The 17,230-nt window shown below is 43.9% G+C and overlaps 1 protein-coding gene across 3 annotated transcripts in view; it reads right to left on the bottom strand.

Annotated features, from left to right (window-relative positions):
* The window catches only part of CNP (2',3'-cyclic nucleotide 3' phosphodiesterase), a 29,906-nt gene that overhangs the window by 12,218 nt on the left and 458 nt on the right, over nt 1-17,230 (bottom strand). For all 3 annotated transcript variants that reach the window (XM_033918174.1, XM_033918175.1, XM_033918176.1), the window contains exon 2: nt 1,350-2,022. In XM_033918174.1, the coding sequence (XP_033774065.1) occupies nt 1,350-2,022 (673 nt within the window). The remainder of the gene's footprint in view (nt 1-1,349; nt 2,023-17,230) is intronic.

Raw genomic sequence — 17,230 nt, 5'->3', positions numbered from 1 at the left:
AGTACTGGGAGCCAGTGAAGATTGGTAAGTAGTGGGGAGACGTGAATCCAGACCCCACACACACCCTACCTTCCACAAAGATTGCAACCACCCAGATACCCCTCATGAGGATTGCAGCCCCCTCCCCCACAAACATCCCTGGCAGAAGGGATGCCCACTTCCTCCTGCCTCTGCTACTCAACTCCCCCCACACCACCAACCCACCCCCGTACCTTATGGTGGGCCTTCCCTTTCCCAGTGTATCCTAGAATGTACTGGACAGTGGTCTAAGGCCTCACTTAGCTCAAGTGCTTATGGTCCCTCCCCTGTGGGAGAGTCTTAGATGCCTAAGTCAATCAGAGCCTTAGGCCCCTCCCAATGCACCCCAGGATGCACTGGGAAGGAGAAGGCATGCCATTTTGGAGAGACGGGCCTGACGCAGGAAGGACTGGTAATCCCGTCTACTCTCTTCTTACAAATAAGTTACAGGGGCGGGTCAGGGTGTGTGTGGGAAGCCAAATGGGAGAGGCAGGAGGGAGTGGGCAGCCCTCCTGCCAAGAATCGTCACCGGAGGGGGGGAGAAATCAGGAATGTGGAGGGATCCAGGTGCGGGTCAGGGTGTGTGTGGGAAGCCAAATGGGAGAGGCAGGAGGGAGTGGGCAGCCCTCCTGCCAAGAATCGTCACCGGAGGGGGGGAGAAATCAGGAATGTGGAGGGATCCAGGTGCCCGAGGCAGGAAGGAGTGGGCATTCCTCTTGTCTCTTTATTTTTGTTCTGGGGCATCATCGGGTGAGGGGGGGAGGCTGGCCCAACCTTTTTTTTTTTTGAAGGGGACAGATATTGTGCATGTGTAAAACGCATCACATCTGTGCCCATCAAAAAAAGGCAGACCTGTTGATAATCTTGGACCCTTAGTAGCAGTTGCTAGATTTAAGACATGCCCTAGCAATATTATGGACATCAATCAGAGGGCTCGTTTTAATATTAATGACCTTGTTTTAAAAGTGATGAGGTTGTTTGCATGGCAGAGTTGGAGAATATATGAACGCATGGAAAACCAGAAGGTGAGCCATTGTGTACATCAGGTCAGCAAATTAGATTGTTGCTAAACTAATTCAAATTGGTATAGCGATGACCATCAGGCGATCAGAGAGTTTCATGCATCCAGGCCTGAATGCTTATGCACTTTTTTCATTAAACCAGCAGGATCTATTTACAAGCGAGATTGGTTTTTGAAATAAAGACGTTCTAGAATTTATCAGCAGTCCACAGCTCCTCTGCCTCTCCTCCCCTGCCCCATTTATTTAAATACCTCCCCCTTGCTGCATATCACCCTCTTCTCCAAAACTCTAAAGCTTATGACTACTTACAGTCTTTTACCCTTTTCCTGAAGGCTTTCAAGTTCCCAAGTCGTTCCAAAAAAGCCAACTTGGCTTTCCACAATAGATCAGCACTCTTTCTACTAAGGAACCAACCATAGTAGAGAGGAAGGGGCTCCAAGTCCAAGGTGCCCTTCAGATTCTTCAGCACTTCTACGGTCAGCCCCCAGTGGTTCTTCTGCGCTAGTGTAAAGCAGTCACCATGCCAGGCTGTCTTGGGCTCCACGATGACCACGCTGAACTTATGCAGGTCTGCTATGTCTAGAAGCTGGTCCAGACGTTCCTTTTCATGATGGGTGTCATCTACCACAATGACACTGGCTCCCTGTTGGCAACAATTAATCACTTCATCGTCAAATCTGTGGTAGGTGTCTGGAACGGCACATCTTATCTCAGGTTTGATATTGAATTTATCTGCCGAGATCACCCTGCAGGCATCCTTGTACCTCTCTAGAATTTCTTTGGCAAGGCTGGATTTCCCACTGCCAGGCAAGCCCCTGATAATGAAAAAGATTTTGGATTCTTTGACTGTTGCAATGGTAGTGTTGTCAGATAGGAAAGGGAAATTCAGGCTTTCAGGATGATTTGTAGATGCCTGGGCAGACATTTTGCAGTGCAATATTCTAGGAATTAAAGGCCCTGTAATCCTTCTGATGCCTTTGCTCTAGAAATGAGAAAGAGAAAAAGTTAACTCTATTTAGCTGTCTTGAAAACATGATTGTTATTATAACAGCTGTCAGGTCAACAAGCTATCATAGATGCATGCTCAGCCTGTATTGTTTGGCCATCTCCAGGTGCTCAACTGGAGGAAGTCTGCAAAGTGTCCAATGCCTGGTGCTGAGGAATTAATGAAATGGGAAAACTTTTAAAAACAGACAGAGGCAGAAGCTGGTTTTGTGGCATGACAAAAAATGTTTTGCCTGGCCCACAGTCTGATGGAGTATTCAGTTTAAGGCACATAGCCGAGGATTTTTCCTAGGATTCCAAGAGAAGCGCAGTTAAAAAATAAGTTTAAATGCAAAACAACTCATTACAGCCAGTAAAGCTGTGGCACATAGCGTGGCCTGGCCTCAAATTCTAGGGCAATTTTTCCTTCTAAGCTGTACCTGGTGAGATGCACCATGATTCAGAAGACATCTTGGGAACTGAAAGCAAGACTCACCCCACCTGTCTGTGTGACACTGGACAAGTCACAAGTTCCCTAGCTTCCTTCTATTGTCCAGCTGGAAAAAACACCTGTTTGATTTAGTTCACTATTGCTAGTGCTAATATCATTTTAGTATCTAGGAAGAACCACCCCCTTTGGCCCTTGAACCTAAAATGTAAAAAGGGGAAATTCTTTGGCCTTTTTCATACAAACACTTAGAGGGGCATAATAAAAAAAAACAAACATCTAAGTCCCCTTTTGGCCTAGGCTCTAAATGCTGAAAGTAGAAACAGGGAAATCAGTAAAAAGTGCAGAACACTATAAATCCAGTAGCCATAACAGTAAGCACTTATTTTCAATGATGGTTTTTTTTAGAATGGCCTCTACATTCAGTTGTTTAAATACCCAGACCACCACTACGTCTAAACTTACAACATATAATCAACAACAACAACAACAAAAAAGCCTAAGTCCCAAACGCCCAAAACAAGAGCTATTAGGCGAAAGAGGGGCCAGTCCTTCACCTAAAAGCTGGAGTCTGTGTAACTGGTGTCTGTCAAAAACACCGGTTACAGAATCCAACTCCTCCCCACCAAAAAAATTTCCCTCCTCCAGCAACAATTGCGGCAGAAGAGATGGTCTAAAGTCAAAACGTATAAGTGCCAACTAGGCACCTGTTTAAACTTTTGGTTATTCCTGCTATACAACTATGTCTAAGTCGGCCCACCTCCCACTCTTTCCCCTCCTCTTAAAAACACCTCTTTTCGCTCTATGCGTTTAGAGGCAGGGGAAAGACCTAAGCTGGTTTTAGACTCGTCTAAAACCAGCTTTGATTATCGGTACTTGGACGATCTGGCTTTTTGATCGTTCAAGTACCGATTTAGGCCATTTTTTAGATTTTTTTGTTGTTGTTTTGATTACGAGCCCCTTAGTGGCACAGGAGTTATGCATCTTTGCTTATGTTAGGCTGTCCAATATGAAGAGATACAGACAAATGGTCCTTTTTTGATTTAAAAAAAAAAAAACAGTGACAGTCTACAATGCCTGTCTGCATGCTATGTAATCAGCCTAATGGTAGCCCAAGTAGGCAGTCACATAGGAAGACAGAGAGGCCATGTATGATACCTCCCTAATGAGAGTCATATGAGTAAAAATACACAATAGCCACCCCCCACCCCCTTTTCCAATGAGGGTTGCAACTAAAGCAGAGAAGCCGATTCATATCTACTCCAGAATAAAATCACCCATGTCTGCTTTTAGGTAAGAAAATGTCCTTGCATGCATCTTTTATACTGCAGGACTATGCGGTTTACCCAAGAGAGGATGTACAATTAAGTTAAAATTAAATGCCCAAATGATTAGGAAATACGATTGTAAAGATCTATGTGGTTTACAAAGTTTAAGATATCCAAGGTAATTGAAAACTAATTACACAAATATTTAGAAAACAAGTGTGTCTTTAAATGTCTCCTAAATTCCACATAGGAATTGGAGGACATGATCAAATGTTCCAAATCCTTGCCCCATAATGCCGCCTGGTATGACAAAAGGTGTTGATTTTGTTTTTAAGTTTACAATCTTTAACAGGCAGAAAGATGAAATTCCAAGTGCGAACTTCGCCTGTGTTTATTAGTTGCAAAGGAAAAGAGATCAACTAAATATTATGGGGTGAGACCAAACAAAACCTTAAAACAGAAACCAAATTTGAACTTCACCCGTGCTTCCACCGGCAACCAATGCAATTTTCAAAAAGAAGGTGTTATGTGGTCATATTTCTTGAGCCCAAAAATCAATCTGAGCGCCGCATTTTGAACCGTATGCAGTTGCTGCATGTTTTTCCGAGATATTGCCAAATAGGCAAACACTCTACAGTCCATTTCATCAACATTAAGTAGCCAACATCATACATTCATCAACATTATAAATACACCTCGCTTACAGTTATATGATGCTACTCTCCACCTGAAGAAACTCGATTCAGTTCATGCAACACCTTCTGTGATCTAGAATGTATTGTAATTCTTTTATTCTCCACCCGATGTAACTTGATTCAGTTGATATGTAATATCTTCTGTGATATTGAAGTATCATAATTCTTTACTGTTCCTGTAACTTACTCTTCTCCTGTATTGTAATTCTACTGGAAATGCCCAGATATCTTCTATTTTGTAATCCGCCTAGACCCGCAAGGCACAGGCGGAATAGAAATCCCTAATGTAATGTAATGTATTACAGTAATCATGCTGACTGAGTATGAGGGACTGTACCAAAAGTCTAAACGATGAAGCATCATTCAGGGCACTGCCACTTGCCCAGCTGCTGGCAGTGGCACAGTCCTACAACAAGTGGAAAAAAAAACCCTCTATTATTTAAAACAAAACAGAATTCAATCCTCCCATATCACCCCACAACCTCCAAATAAACATTTCAAACAAACCCCAAGTTAAAAAAAAAAATGAGATAATAAATTCTATTGTAAGGCTCTATGGTATGAAAGCCAGCTTTAAGTAATAAATTGAAACCAGCATTCTGGTGAACAATGAACAGTAGCAGATGAACAATGCAGCCCCGTCACCACAAGTCACTCGCACTTGTGTGTGTGTGTGGGGGGGGGGGGGTTCTCTTCTGCTTTTCTAGAAAAGAAGGGATTCTGGATTTAGCTCATGCCTTCTTCAGCAATATCTTAAAGGCAAGACTCATTTGCAGCCTAGAAAGCAAAAGGTTCCATCTAGAGATGGACATGGTGGCAGTTGCCCGTGGCTAGCCGCGGGGTAACCCGCCGAAATGGTGGGAGGGAAAAGTGCTTACTTCAGGCACGGGGACAAGGCCATCCACTGCCCCACGGAGCGGTGAATGGCCTTGTCCCCGCAGTTAAGGGAAGGCGCGCGGTCACCTCCCTAGCTCCGTCCAAATCTATCTCCCACCCTCCCATCCCCTTAACTTTGCAGCGCTTTAGAAAAGAAACTGAAGTTGGCAAAGCCTGCCTGTGCCGCCCTACAGCCACGTGTGTGTGGGTGGAAGCTTGTCCTCTGACACAATTTCCAGTTCCACACACCTTCCCTCGCTTAAGTTTCTTTACGCCACAAAGGTAAAGGGGATGGAGGGAGATTCTTGGGCCGCTGAAGGGCGGTGAGGTGGCGTGAGAGAAGGGTGTATGCTGCGGGGACGGGGCGGTGAAGGGGACGGTGGTCCGGTGATGGGGACAGATTTTTTCCCCTTGTCATTCTCTAGTTCCATCTGTGTTTAAAATCACATAGTTTGGGTTGGCTGAGCACTTGTATACTGGTGTCTGCTGCCAGGTATATAAAGCTGGAAGGAGGAGGGGAAATAACTATCACCTTTTCACAAGCATTATTTAACAACATTGGTTCCCCCTCCCAGATATTAAGTCAAGGCACAGATGGCATGGAACAATTCTCTCGTCTTTTACCGTACCATGTGCATCATCAGTTACCTCCAAAATACCAGAAGTGAGAATAGGGACTATTGTAAATATAGATTCTCAGCAGATGTTTCTTCCCTTGCAGGTTGGTTTCTATATAAACCACATAAAGTGGCTTAGGCAGGTGGCTGAAGTGCAACTGACAGAAAGGAAACCAGCTTACAAAGTAGGACCCAGCAGAGACACTCACACCGGGATGAAGCTCATCTTTTGCTTCAAAAACTCCACTTGGAAATCAGAGTTCAAATAAAACCAGATATGTGGTTAATTTTCATCAAACTCCAGAACAAACAATCGGGAGGCTGAAAGGAAATTTTTCTCCCCAGAAAGGGCTCTTGTAGAACAGTAACTGAAATTGCCTGGGCTAGGCATAGAGATGGAGCAGGTTCTGTAATGTGGAATCAGAAAAGTCCCTGCCATCATTAAATGCTTTACCAGCTGTGGAATGTAAGCTCCGGGATGGATGAGAGCTAAGAGAGCATCCTTCCTCAGATTTGCATGCGTTTGGAACCTGATCAAAAGAGAACATCTTCCCCTCACCCTACCACAGGGGTGTCAAAGTCCCTCCTCGAGGGCCGCAATCCAGTCGGGTTTTCAGGATTTCCTCAATGAATATACACTGAAAGCAGTGCATGCAAATAGATCTCATGCATATTCATTGGGGAAATCCTGAAAACCCGACTGGATTGTGGCCCTCGAGGACAGACTTCGACACCTGTGCCCTACCAGATCTGGGGTAACTAGGATATCAAAAAGGGGGTCAGACAGGCACTGATTTCCCCAGAAATCTTTCCTTTCAGGCAGTAAGTTAAAACATTGTTCTCTAGATCAGTGGTTCCCAACCCTGTCCTGGAGGACCACCAGGCCAATCAGGTTTTCAGGCTAGCCCTAATGAATATGCATGGAGCAGATTTGCATGCCTGTCACTTCCATTATATGCAAATATCTCTCATGCATATTCATTAGGGCTATTTGCTGAAATACTTTCAGGGATAAAGAGTTTATAAACTCAAAGCCAGAAAAGCTATAATACACACCAAAACAGGAACTGGCCTTATAAATGGTAAACCAGTGAAGGGTGATCAAACAAAAGTTTATAAGAAAGCTCAGAGATTCGAAACTCTGAAGGGAAGGTTTTGAAACCTCCCTTAGGGAAAGAGTTTACCTTCCAGTCATAGTCCTCTTATGTAAAATGTTTAATCACTTCCTTCAAAGGTATTGTGCAAAAAACCACTTCAAAAAACTTCCAAAAGTGTCCAAACAAGGTACTAATTTTAAAATTGCAATTGTCACTGCACCTGTAGCAAGTTCTAACAGGTTTACTTAACTTATAGGCAGGATTGGAGGGGTCCCTGGGCTAGCCTGAAAACCTGATTGGCCTGGTGGTCCTCCAGGACAGGGTTGGGAACCACTGCTCTAGATAACCCATAAACTGAAGAGGCTATATTAAAGTAAAATATTGAGAAACAACTTGGAAATGTGTTAGATAAAGGCCAAATGGTCCAGTCTGCCCATTCACGATCCCCTCTTCCGAAGAGATCTCATGTTCCTATCCCATACTTTCTTGAATTCAGACACAGCCTTTGTCTCTACTAGAGAATGACACGGTGACTGTTACCTGCCGAAACAGTGACCAAAAACATGGGCACCGCAAGTATGGGGACAAGGCCATTCACCACCCCATGGAGCGGTGAATGTCCTTGTCTCCGCAGTTAAGGGCATGACCACGCGCAGTCACCGAGCGAGCAGTCTGGCAGCCCCCTCTCTCCTGCCGTCTGTCTGGGCATCTCCCTCCCTTCGTGGAAATTTCTACAAGGCTATGCATTCTATTGCAGCCGGAGCCTTGAAGTCACGTCGCGTGTGGCTGCTGGGAAGGTCTCCTCTGATTCAACTTCCTGTTTCCGGTTGCGTCAAAGGAGACCTTACCAGCAGCCACACATGATGAGGGAGATGCACGAACGGCTGGCGGGAGAGAGGGGGCTGCCGAGCCGCTTGAAGGGTGCTGGGTGGGGGGGATGAAGAGGAAAAGATGCTGAAGCAGCCTGAAGGGAACTGGGGAAGAGAGAGAGGGGAGAAGACGCTGGGAAAGAGGCTAGATTAAGAATATTTGTTTTTCATAAGAAAGGTCACTCTACTGCAGTGCATCCAGGACATAGATATCAATAGTCATATGGTTCATAAATTTCTTTGGTTCCTCCACCTTTTCTCTCCCTCTCTTCCAACCAAGCACAGCATGGCTACCCTGATTCACCGGTGCAAGCATCTGAGAGCACAGCTTAAGTTTCATAGATAATCATTACTACAAGTCCTTAGTCTCAGTTGATCGTGTGCCGTGATTCTTCCCCACCCCCATACCCACGATACATATTCCAGTCAGTAAACTGAAAATAAAATGCCTTTTCTACCATTGTTGTTCAGGAGGTTTTAAAAATCTAATCATACGGATTCGTTTTTCTGCTTTCTTCTTGTCTGTCTTGTAACTTTTTCCAGGTTCTCCTCTTCATTTTGCTTATCTTCTTGTTCCTCCTATCTGTTACTTATTTGTTTGTCTTATTTTTCTCTTTCATTTCATTTTCTCTTCTGTGCCTCTTCTGTCCCTTTCATGCCTACCTCTTCTTTTCTTTCTCTCTCTACATCTCTTTTTCGTGCTGCTTTTTATCTTTCACATCTCTCATTCCTTAAAAGTTCCCCCTCACACAATACTGTCACTGTGTGTCACATCTATTTCCCCAACTCAACCCTTTGTCTCGCTATCACTAGGTATCATTTTCCCCTTTTGACTCTTCCCTATCAAGCTCCCCTGCCTTTTCTCCCTACCTCCCCAGCTTCCTTCCCCGATCCCATCCAATTTGGTTAACTCCTCCTTAAAGAACAATCTTTTTCTCTCTAGGTTGGTGGGGACCGAGCTTGCGGGGACAGGACAGTGACGGAGACAGAGACAAATTTTTTCCCTGTGTCATTCTCTAGTCTCTACAACGCATCATTTGTTTCCTTCATAGCTACAGCTCTCTGGAACTCTCTGCCACAAACCATCCATTCTGAACTTCAATTAAAGAATTTTAAAACTATCAATAAAAACCTGGCTTTTTAACCAGGCATTCAATAAATGAGATGGAAGCTTTAAAGGCAAACATGGTCAGCCAATAAGCCCACTCTACACCTGTCCACCATGTTTCCCATTTCTTCTACCAACTTCTTTCCCCCACCTCCCACCCTCCCTACTGAATCTGTCATATGAACAATATTTCGAATACTCTTTCCTATCCTATAAAACGACTGTAGTTATTTTCAAACTAAATCTACTCATTTTAGATTGTAAAACCGTTATGCTCCGTTACCTTCAGTTAATAGCGGTATAGTAAATACTAAATAAATAAAATCAATCTACCACCCTTTTCAGTAAAAAAGTATTTCCTCAGATTACTCCTGAGCCTATGACCTCTCATTCTAGAGTTTCCTTTCAAATGGAATTTGTCTCGTGCACATTTAAGCCACATAGATATTTAAACGTCTGTCCCCCATATGTCTTATGATAAAGACCACTGACCATTTTAGTAATCTTCCTCTGGACCGACCTCCATCTTGTTTATATCTTTTTGAAGGAACAGTCTCCAGAATTGTACACAATATTCTAAATGAAGTCTCACCAGAGTTTTATACCTCCTTTTCCTATTGACCATACCTTTCTCTACGCACCTAGCTTCCTTCTAGCTTTTGCCATTGCCCTCTCAACCGTTAGGCCACCTTAAGATCATCACATACAATCAAACCCCAAGTCCTGTTCCTCTTTCGTGTACAAAAGTTCTTCACCCCTAAACTGTACCATTCCCTCAGGGTTTTGCAACCCAAATGCATGACCTTGCATGTCTTAGCATTAAATCTTAGCTGCCAAATTTCAGACAATTCTTCAAGCTTCACTAGTCCTTCCTCATATTATTCACACCATCAGGAGTGTCTACTCTATTGCAGATTTTGGTATCCGCAAAGAGGCAAATCTTACCCGACAGCAATATTGGTTACAAAAATGTTAGAAAGAATAGGCTAAAGACTGAACCTTGAGGCACACCACTGGTAACATCCCTTTCCTCAGAGCAATCTCCATTGACCCCCTACCCATCCAGTTCCTGACCCAAATGTACAAAAATTTAAATACCTTAATAATCTATAAAAACTTCTTAAATTACTACAGTAGTAATTCTCTAATTGACATAAAATGTGTCATACTTTAGGAAGATAGGAAAAAAAAAAAAAACTGATGCTAGAGCACTGGTTTTCAGTTTAACATCATTTATCACACAAGTGGGGTGTATAATACTTTAGTTTGACATATCCAGTGCATTTAATCTAGTAGATCATAGAATATTGCTAAGTATACTGAGTAGTTATGGAATATCAGGAGTGGTGCTGGAATGGTTTAAAGGCTTTCTGAGGGCACTCAGTTTATTTATTATACGCCTTTAGCTTTGCTAAAATCTAAATACACCACATCTAGCACACTCCTTCTATCCAATTCTCTGGTCACCCAGTCAAAGAAATTGATCAGTTTTGTCTGACAAGACCTACCTCTAGTTGACTCGAGTCCTGTAATCTACTGGATCCCAGAAATATCACTATTCTCCACTTTAAAAGTGTTTCCATTAATATACTTACCACAGAAGTCAGACTTACCGGCCTGTAGTTCCCTACTTCTTCCTTCCACTTTTAAGGAGAGAGTGACACCCATCCTTTTCCAGTCCCCCAGTACCACTCCCATTCTAGAGAAGCATCGGAAAGGTCAGCCAGCAGAGCTGCCGAACTTCCAAGTTCCTTCAGTTCCCTCGGATGTACAACATCTAGCCCCATCGCTTTGTCCACTTTTAGTTTAGCCAACTCCTCATGAGCACAATCCCCTGAAAATCAGAGTCTACCACATCTCCATCCCTATTTGCATTTATCTTCTGTGGTCCCACTCCCAGCACTTCAGCTGTGAACATAGAACAGAAATATTTGTTAAGCAGTTCATCCTTATGTTTATTAGCTTCTACATATTTCTCCCCTTCACCTTTAAGTTTCACAGTGGCACTTTTTCACTTCTTCCCATCACTGGGTCTCTTTCCTCCATTTGCATCTTTGCTTTCCTGACTACTTGACCAGCTTTTCTTATCTGTCTTCCTCTTTCTGCGATCTTTTGTAGTTTATGAAAGCTAACCTCTTTTTCCTTACTTTCTCAGCAACTGCACCCATGCTCCTTCTCTTCTCTCCCACCTCTACTCCCTGGGGCTAACATTTTCCCCTCCCCCGCTAACCCTTCTTTCTCTTTCACTTCATCCCGCCAGAGTACCGACCCTCGCTGCGTTATCAGGAGCCATTGGGACGAACACATAGGGGGGGGGCACTGGTATCCGTTACCTTTCCAAGTCTTCGCCGCCTCCCACCGTAACCTCTGGCACCATCATCACATCGCAATCCGCAGCTGCCATCTTACCGCCGGTGTTGAGAAAGGAAACCAACAAAGCGACCTTGCGGGAAGAATGAGGAGAACAGGTCCGCCAAGAGGGTACGCGATGGTGCAGCAGATGAATCATAGAGAATGAACAGCGCCTCTGGCGCCGACCGGCTAGGCCTGAAAAGGACCCCAAACCTGAGGAAGTGGCAAATCTCTGGTTTTGCCCTCATTGATAAGAACACAGACTAGAGCAAGGGTGCCCACACTTTCTTGGCTTGCGAGCTAATTTTAAAATGACCAAGTCAAAGTGATCTACCAACAATAAAATTTTTAAAAAACACAAAGCACAGGGGCCTCAAAATAGTACCTGGCGGGCCACGAATTTGAGATCACTGCTGTACCCAGAGAAAATGTTAATTATCATTTATATTCGGGAGGGGGGGTTTCAAAGAAGTCAAGGCAGATGACTTTAAAGCACAGTTACTTACCGTAACAGGTATTATCCAGGGACAACAGGCAGATATTCTCTACATGTGGGTGACGTCACCGAAGGAGCCCTCTAGTGAACGTTTTCGCATGCAGATTTGCTCGAAGACATTCAGGCTTTCAATTGGCCCGCGCGTGCCCCTCCCGCCCTGCCTATGGCATGCGTCTCCTCAGTGTGTCCTCAGTTCAGATAGCAAGCAAAGAAGCCAACCACGGGGAGGTGGGTGGGTTGTGGGTGCTGTCCCTGGATAACACCTGTTACGGTAAGTAAATGTGCTTTATCCCAGGACAAGCAGGCAGCATATTCTCTATATGGGGGAGACCTCCAAGCTAACTAAAGAGGGGATGGAGGGAGAGTTGGCAAGTTCAGGAGAAAAGATTTCGCAAAACAGATTGGCCGAAATGGCCATCACGCCTGGAGAAAGCATCCAGACAGTAATGCGAGGTGAATGTATGAACCGAGGACCAAGTGGCAGCCTTAAAGATTTCCTCGATGGGAGTCAAACGGGGGAAAGCAACAGACGCCGCCATCGCTTGGACCTTGTTGCCTGTGACTCGACCCGGCAAGGAGAGACCAGCCTGAGCGTAATAGAAAGAGATACAAGCGGCCAACCAGTGAGAAATGGTCCTCTTAGAAACAGAGCGACCCAAGCGATTGGGATCGAAAGAGAGGAACAGTTGGGGAGCAGAACGATGAGGAGCGGTGCGCTTCAAGTAGAAGGCCAGCGCATGCTTACAATCAAGAGAATGCAGAGCCACTTCTCCAGGGTGAGAATGGGGCTTTGGAAAAACACAGGAAGAACAATGGATTGGTTGATGTGAAAATCAGAAGCAATCTTAGGCAAGAATTTAGGATGGGTACGGAGAATCACCTTATCATGATGTTTTTTCTTGGTGCTCAATAAAATATATTTGACGATAAATGTTTGGTTGATTTAATCCTTTTTGAATCTTTGCATTGCACAAGGCTAAAAAGATAAGCCCCACTGAAGGAGGTATTTTTTTATGCCGTTGAGGTTTTCCCACCCATTTTATAATCCACTGCTTGGTCTTGGGGGGAGGGGGTTTTGAGGCTTTTTCCTCCCCTTGTTTTTGGAGGCTGATTATGGCCCGATACAATTGTATCTCAATTTAAATTTAGTACATATTTATTGCATATTTACAATTTTGTTGTACACAGGCTTCAATCTGTTTGCTTAGTAGAAGAGTTCTTTGTACATTTGTATTGTTATTTTCTATGTTTTTACGTGTGTGGTACTGCCTTTGATAAAGCCATGTTGCCTCGGTTCTTGCAAACCACTGGACTGTAGAAAAGTACGCCATCCTTTCTTTCAGCATCTCCCTTACCTTTCTCATCACGGAGGTAAGATTTACCAGATGGTAGCTTCCCACCTTAGAGTTCTCTATTACTACTTTTGTGAAGAGGAACTATGGCCTATCTCTCAGAATCCCTCCGAGCTCCCTCAGTACCTTGGGATGTCTCACCCAGTCCCATGGTTTTGTCCACTTTCAGTTTTACAAGTTGTCCATAAACACTTTCTTCCATGAACAGTGCGGGAATCCATGCCATTCCCATATGTTTCTCTGCCAATCATCTGCAGACCTTCTCCGGGTTTTCTTTCCCATGAATACTGGAGAAGAGTATTTGAGCATTTCCGTGGTCCCCTCTTCACTTTCCATGCATCAGTCTTTTGCTTCATGTAATTCCATATCTAGCCCTCTTCTCCCCAATATATAGTTTCACCTCGTTTTACATCTTTAGCTATTTTTTCTTCTACTCTTACCATTCTGATTTAATGTGTGTGCTTCTTTTATTACACATCACAGGATTTAAACAGCAGGGCACAAGTTCTCTTGAAGGAAGAGAAACGGAGAAATTTAAACAAATTTCAACCAGGCCTATTTTTACAACACTGCCTCTGAAATTCAAAGATCTCAGCTTGGTCCTCGAACACCTTCCTAGAGCCCTGCTGCTCCTATTGAATCCCTAAGGATAGAACAGTTCTCCAGAGCTCACGTTACAGGTTCTACCTCTGGACTGTAAACAAGCCCTTTTACTCAAGGTAGTAGAATCGCACCAGGACAGAGCTCCAGCCTTGCATTTCAGCAATGTGTTGCAACTGCAAATGTTCCAATACCATTAGGATAAATATGAGGACAACAGCAACATTATAATATTAGTCAGAGCAGCCCTAGATGAGAACAAGTGTATGTATATCAAGCAACACCTAACTACAAAGGGATGTGGAAGACAGCAAGTTGAAATTATTCTGATGCCAGTCTAAATACTATTCCAATGAGCCACTATAGTCCACTGAGAATCTGAGAAGCATCCTTGCATGAATGACCACTTGCTTTAGGATTACAAAAAAAAAACAAAACCCCAAACCTAAACAGTTTTCTCTTGCTGGACTTCTGGCTTCCTGCACAGATTTTCAAGAAGCAAATATGATGGCGTCTGCAGAGCAACAAGTGACATTGAACTTCTAAGAGGACAGTTCTCAAAATCTCTAAATAAATAAAACAAGATGCACACGAAGACTGCGTTTCCCCCTCAATGAATGGGAACAGTCTGCAATGAGCAGCTGTACAGACTCCAGCAGCTGCAAGAGTCCTGCCACCCTAAATCTAAGGATCAGATTTAGTTTGAAAGAGGGCAAGAGTGATAGAACGAGTTTGAGCAGGAAGGTATTTATGCTAAATCTAGCCATCTTCCCTCATCTAAAGATCTTGAGCAACAAGAGAGAATTGTTATCACCATCGGTTTGCCACTAAGAATTCAGAACGTCACCCTGGTGATATACGGGGTATCCAATTTATTGAAATGTAGGCAAACACACAGCGAGACAAGAGGCACTCGGCATCCCTGAAAGATGCTAAAATGGCCAACAAATTAAAAACAAATTATAGCGCACTTACAGATGTGGGGAAACCTAATGCTTAGCTTTCTTCCCCCAAATTGCTCAAAGTTAGGGGCTCAGATATAGACACATCAAATCACTAATACAAACATAAAATTAGGCCAGCTTTTTAGACTTTAGTCTTTGGAGCCAAATAATTCTTCCTGATCATGGTAAAAGAGCACCCCCAATACTGAACTAGTACCCACAGAGCTAGTACTACTATTTATTATTTCTGTAGCGCTGAAAGGCATACGCAACACTGTACATCTAACATACAATAGCAGGGGTAGGGAACTCCGGTCCTCGAGAGCCGTATTCCAGTCGGGTTTTCAGGATTTCCCCAATGAATATGCATTGAAAGCAGTGCATGCAAATAGATCTCATGCATATTCATTGGGGAAATCCTGAAAACCCGACTGGAATACGGCTCTCGAGGACCGGAGTTCCCTACCCCTGCAATAGACTCTCAGAAGAGCTTACAATCTAATTTGGACAGACAGGACATCTCAGGGTTGGGGGGAGATTCTGGTAGAGAAAATGATACAATGGGTTATAGGTCTCTGACTGCAGTGAGTGGGAGTTAAGAGTTGAAAGCCGTTTCAAAAAAGTGCAGACTAAGTCAAAAAAGATATGCAGGGGTAACTTATTCAAATCAAAATTACTATCGAGTGACTCAAGAGGTCAATTGAACAAAAATAAAGTCACCACTAGTTCATCAATAAACTTAAAGAACTAATTTTTATTTTTATTTAGAACTCTGCTCAGGCTGAAAACTCGGCCTCACCTACCAATCATTGCAGTGTTCAAAAAGGATTTTAAATTTAAAGTACCTTTAAATATGCTAGCTAAAAAGCTATGCTGAGAATATAAATGCTTCCATGAGTTTTATAGTTATGAAAAAAAGACTTAGCTTTGAATAGTGACTGGTTCCGACGTGCACGTTTCGTGGCTGCGTCAGGGAACTGACAATACAGCTGGATTTAAAGCTGGTAGTGAAGTCACATGCAATTAAAAAGCTAGATCTCTCAAAAAGACGTTTCTTCTCTAATGTCTCAAAAAAGTTTCAAAAAAGTGGGCTTTTAGCTTGGATTCGAAGACTGCTACAGGCGGAGCATGACATTGATTCAAGCAGCCTGTTCCAGGCATGTGGCGTGGCAAGAAAGAAGGGTCCAGTCTGGAGTTGGCAGTGGAGAAGGGTACAGATAAGAGGGGAAGATAAGTGAAGTGAGATATTGTGGGAGCTACAGAGTATGAATGCGAGGATAGCAGCTCTCATGGTAGCTATGCAGTAGTTATTTACTCTTCCAAGGGTCACTAGGATATTAGAAGGCTGCAACAAAAACGGATTCAAACAGGTAACTTCAGGGTTCCAAAAGAAAGCCACCCCCCAACCACTACCAATTCTTAGCAAATTGAACAATCTAGTATTAAGAGCCACAGACTCTCTGCCTGGGATCTGCAGTTCTTCCGCTTGTAACCAACCACTTTCTACAGAGTTATACAAGGTATCTCAGTTGGTGACAAAACCTAAAGTCGCAACTAGTCAGAAGTACTTGGAAAAGTGAAAACCTTCCAGTATATCTGCCCAACAGTGAGGGGGAAGTGGTGAGCGAAGTGGAATTAGAAAGAGAGACCACAAACCACAGCTCTGTTCAACAATTACACCGGGATAAGAATTGCCGCTGCTGGGTCAGACCAGTGGTCCATCGCGCCCAGCAGTCCGCTCACGCGGTGGCCCCCAGGTCAAAGACCAGTGCCCTAACCGAGACCAGCCCTACCTGCGTTCGTTCTGGTTCAGCAGGAACTTGTCCAACTTTGTCTTGAATCCCTGGAGAGCGTTTTCCCCTATAACAGCCTCCAGAAGAGCATTCCAGTTCTCTATCCCTCTCTGGGTGAAGAAGGACTTCCTTATGTTTGTACGGAATCTATCCCCTTTTAACTTTAGTGGGTGCCCTCTCGTTCTCTCTACCTTGGAGAGGATGAACAACCTGTCTTTATCTACTAAGTCTATTCCCTTCATTATCTTGAATGTTTTGATCATGTCCCCTCTCAGTCTCCTCTTCTCTAAGCAGTTTAAACTTCTCTTGTTGACTTACAAGTGCATTCGCTCTGAAGCCCCCCCCCCCCCCCAATATCTCTCCTCACTTATCTCACCCTACGCTCCTCCGTGATCCCCGCTCATTGGGCAAGTCTCTCTTATCTGTACCCTTCTCTTCCACTGCCAACTCCAGACTCCGTCCCTTCTTTCTTGCGGCACCGTAGTGCTGAATCAACAGTCCTGCTCCATCCCACTGTTTTGAAACAGTTTTCAACTCCCTCTTCTGCTGTCAGATACCTAAATCCACTGTATCATTTCCTCTACCCTAATCTCCCCAACTCTGTAATGTGCTGTCTAAATTAGGATTGTAAGCTCTTCTGAGCAGGGGCTGTCTATTGTATGTTAAAATGTACAGCGCCGCGTACCCCCTT

Source organism: Geotrypetes seraphini, chromosome 13 (genome assembly GCF_902459505.1).
Source record: "Geotrypetes seraphini chromosome 13, aGeoSer1.1, whole genome shotgun sequence".
NCBI classification, from domain to species: domain Eukaryota; kingdom Metazoa; phylum Chordata; class Amphibia; order Gymnophiona; family Dermophiidae; genus Geotrypetes; species Geotrypetes seraphini.
This window is presented reverse-complemented; position numbering and strand designations above follow the sequence as displayed.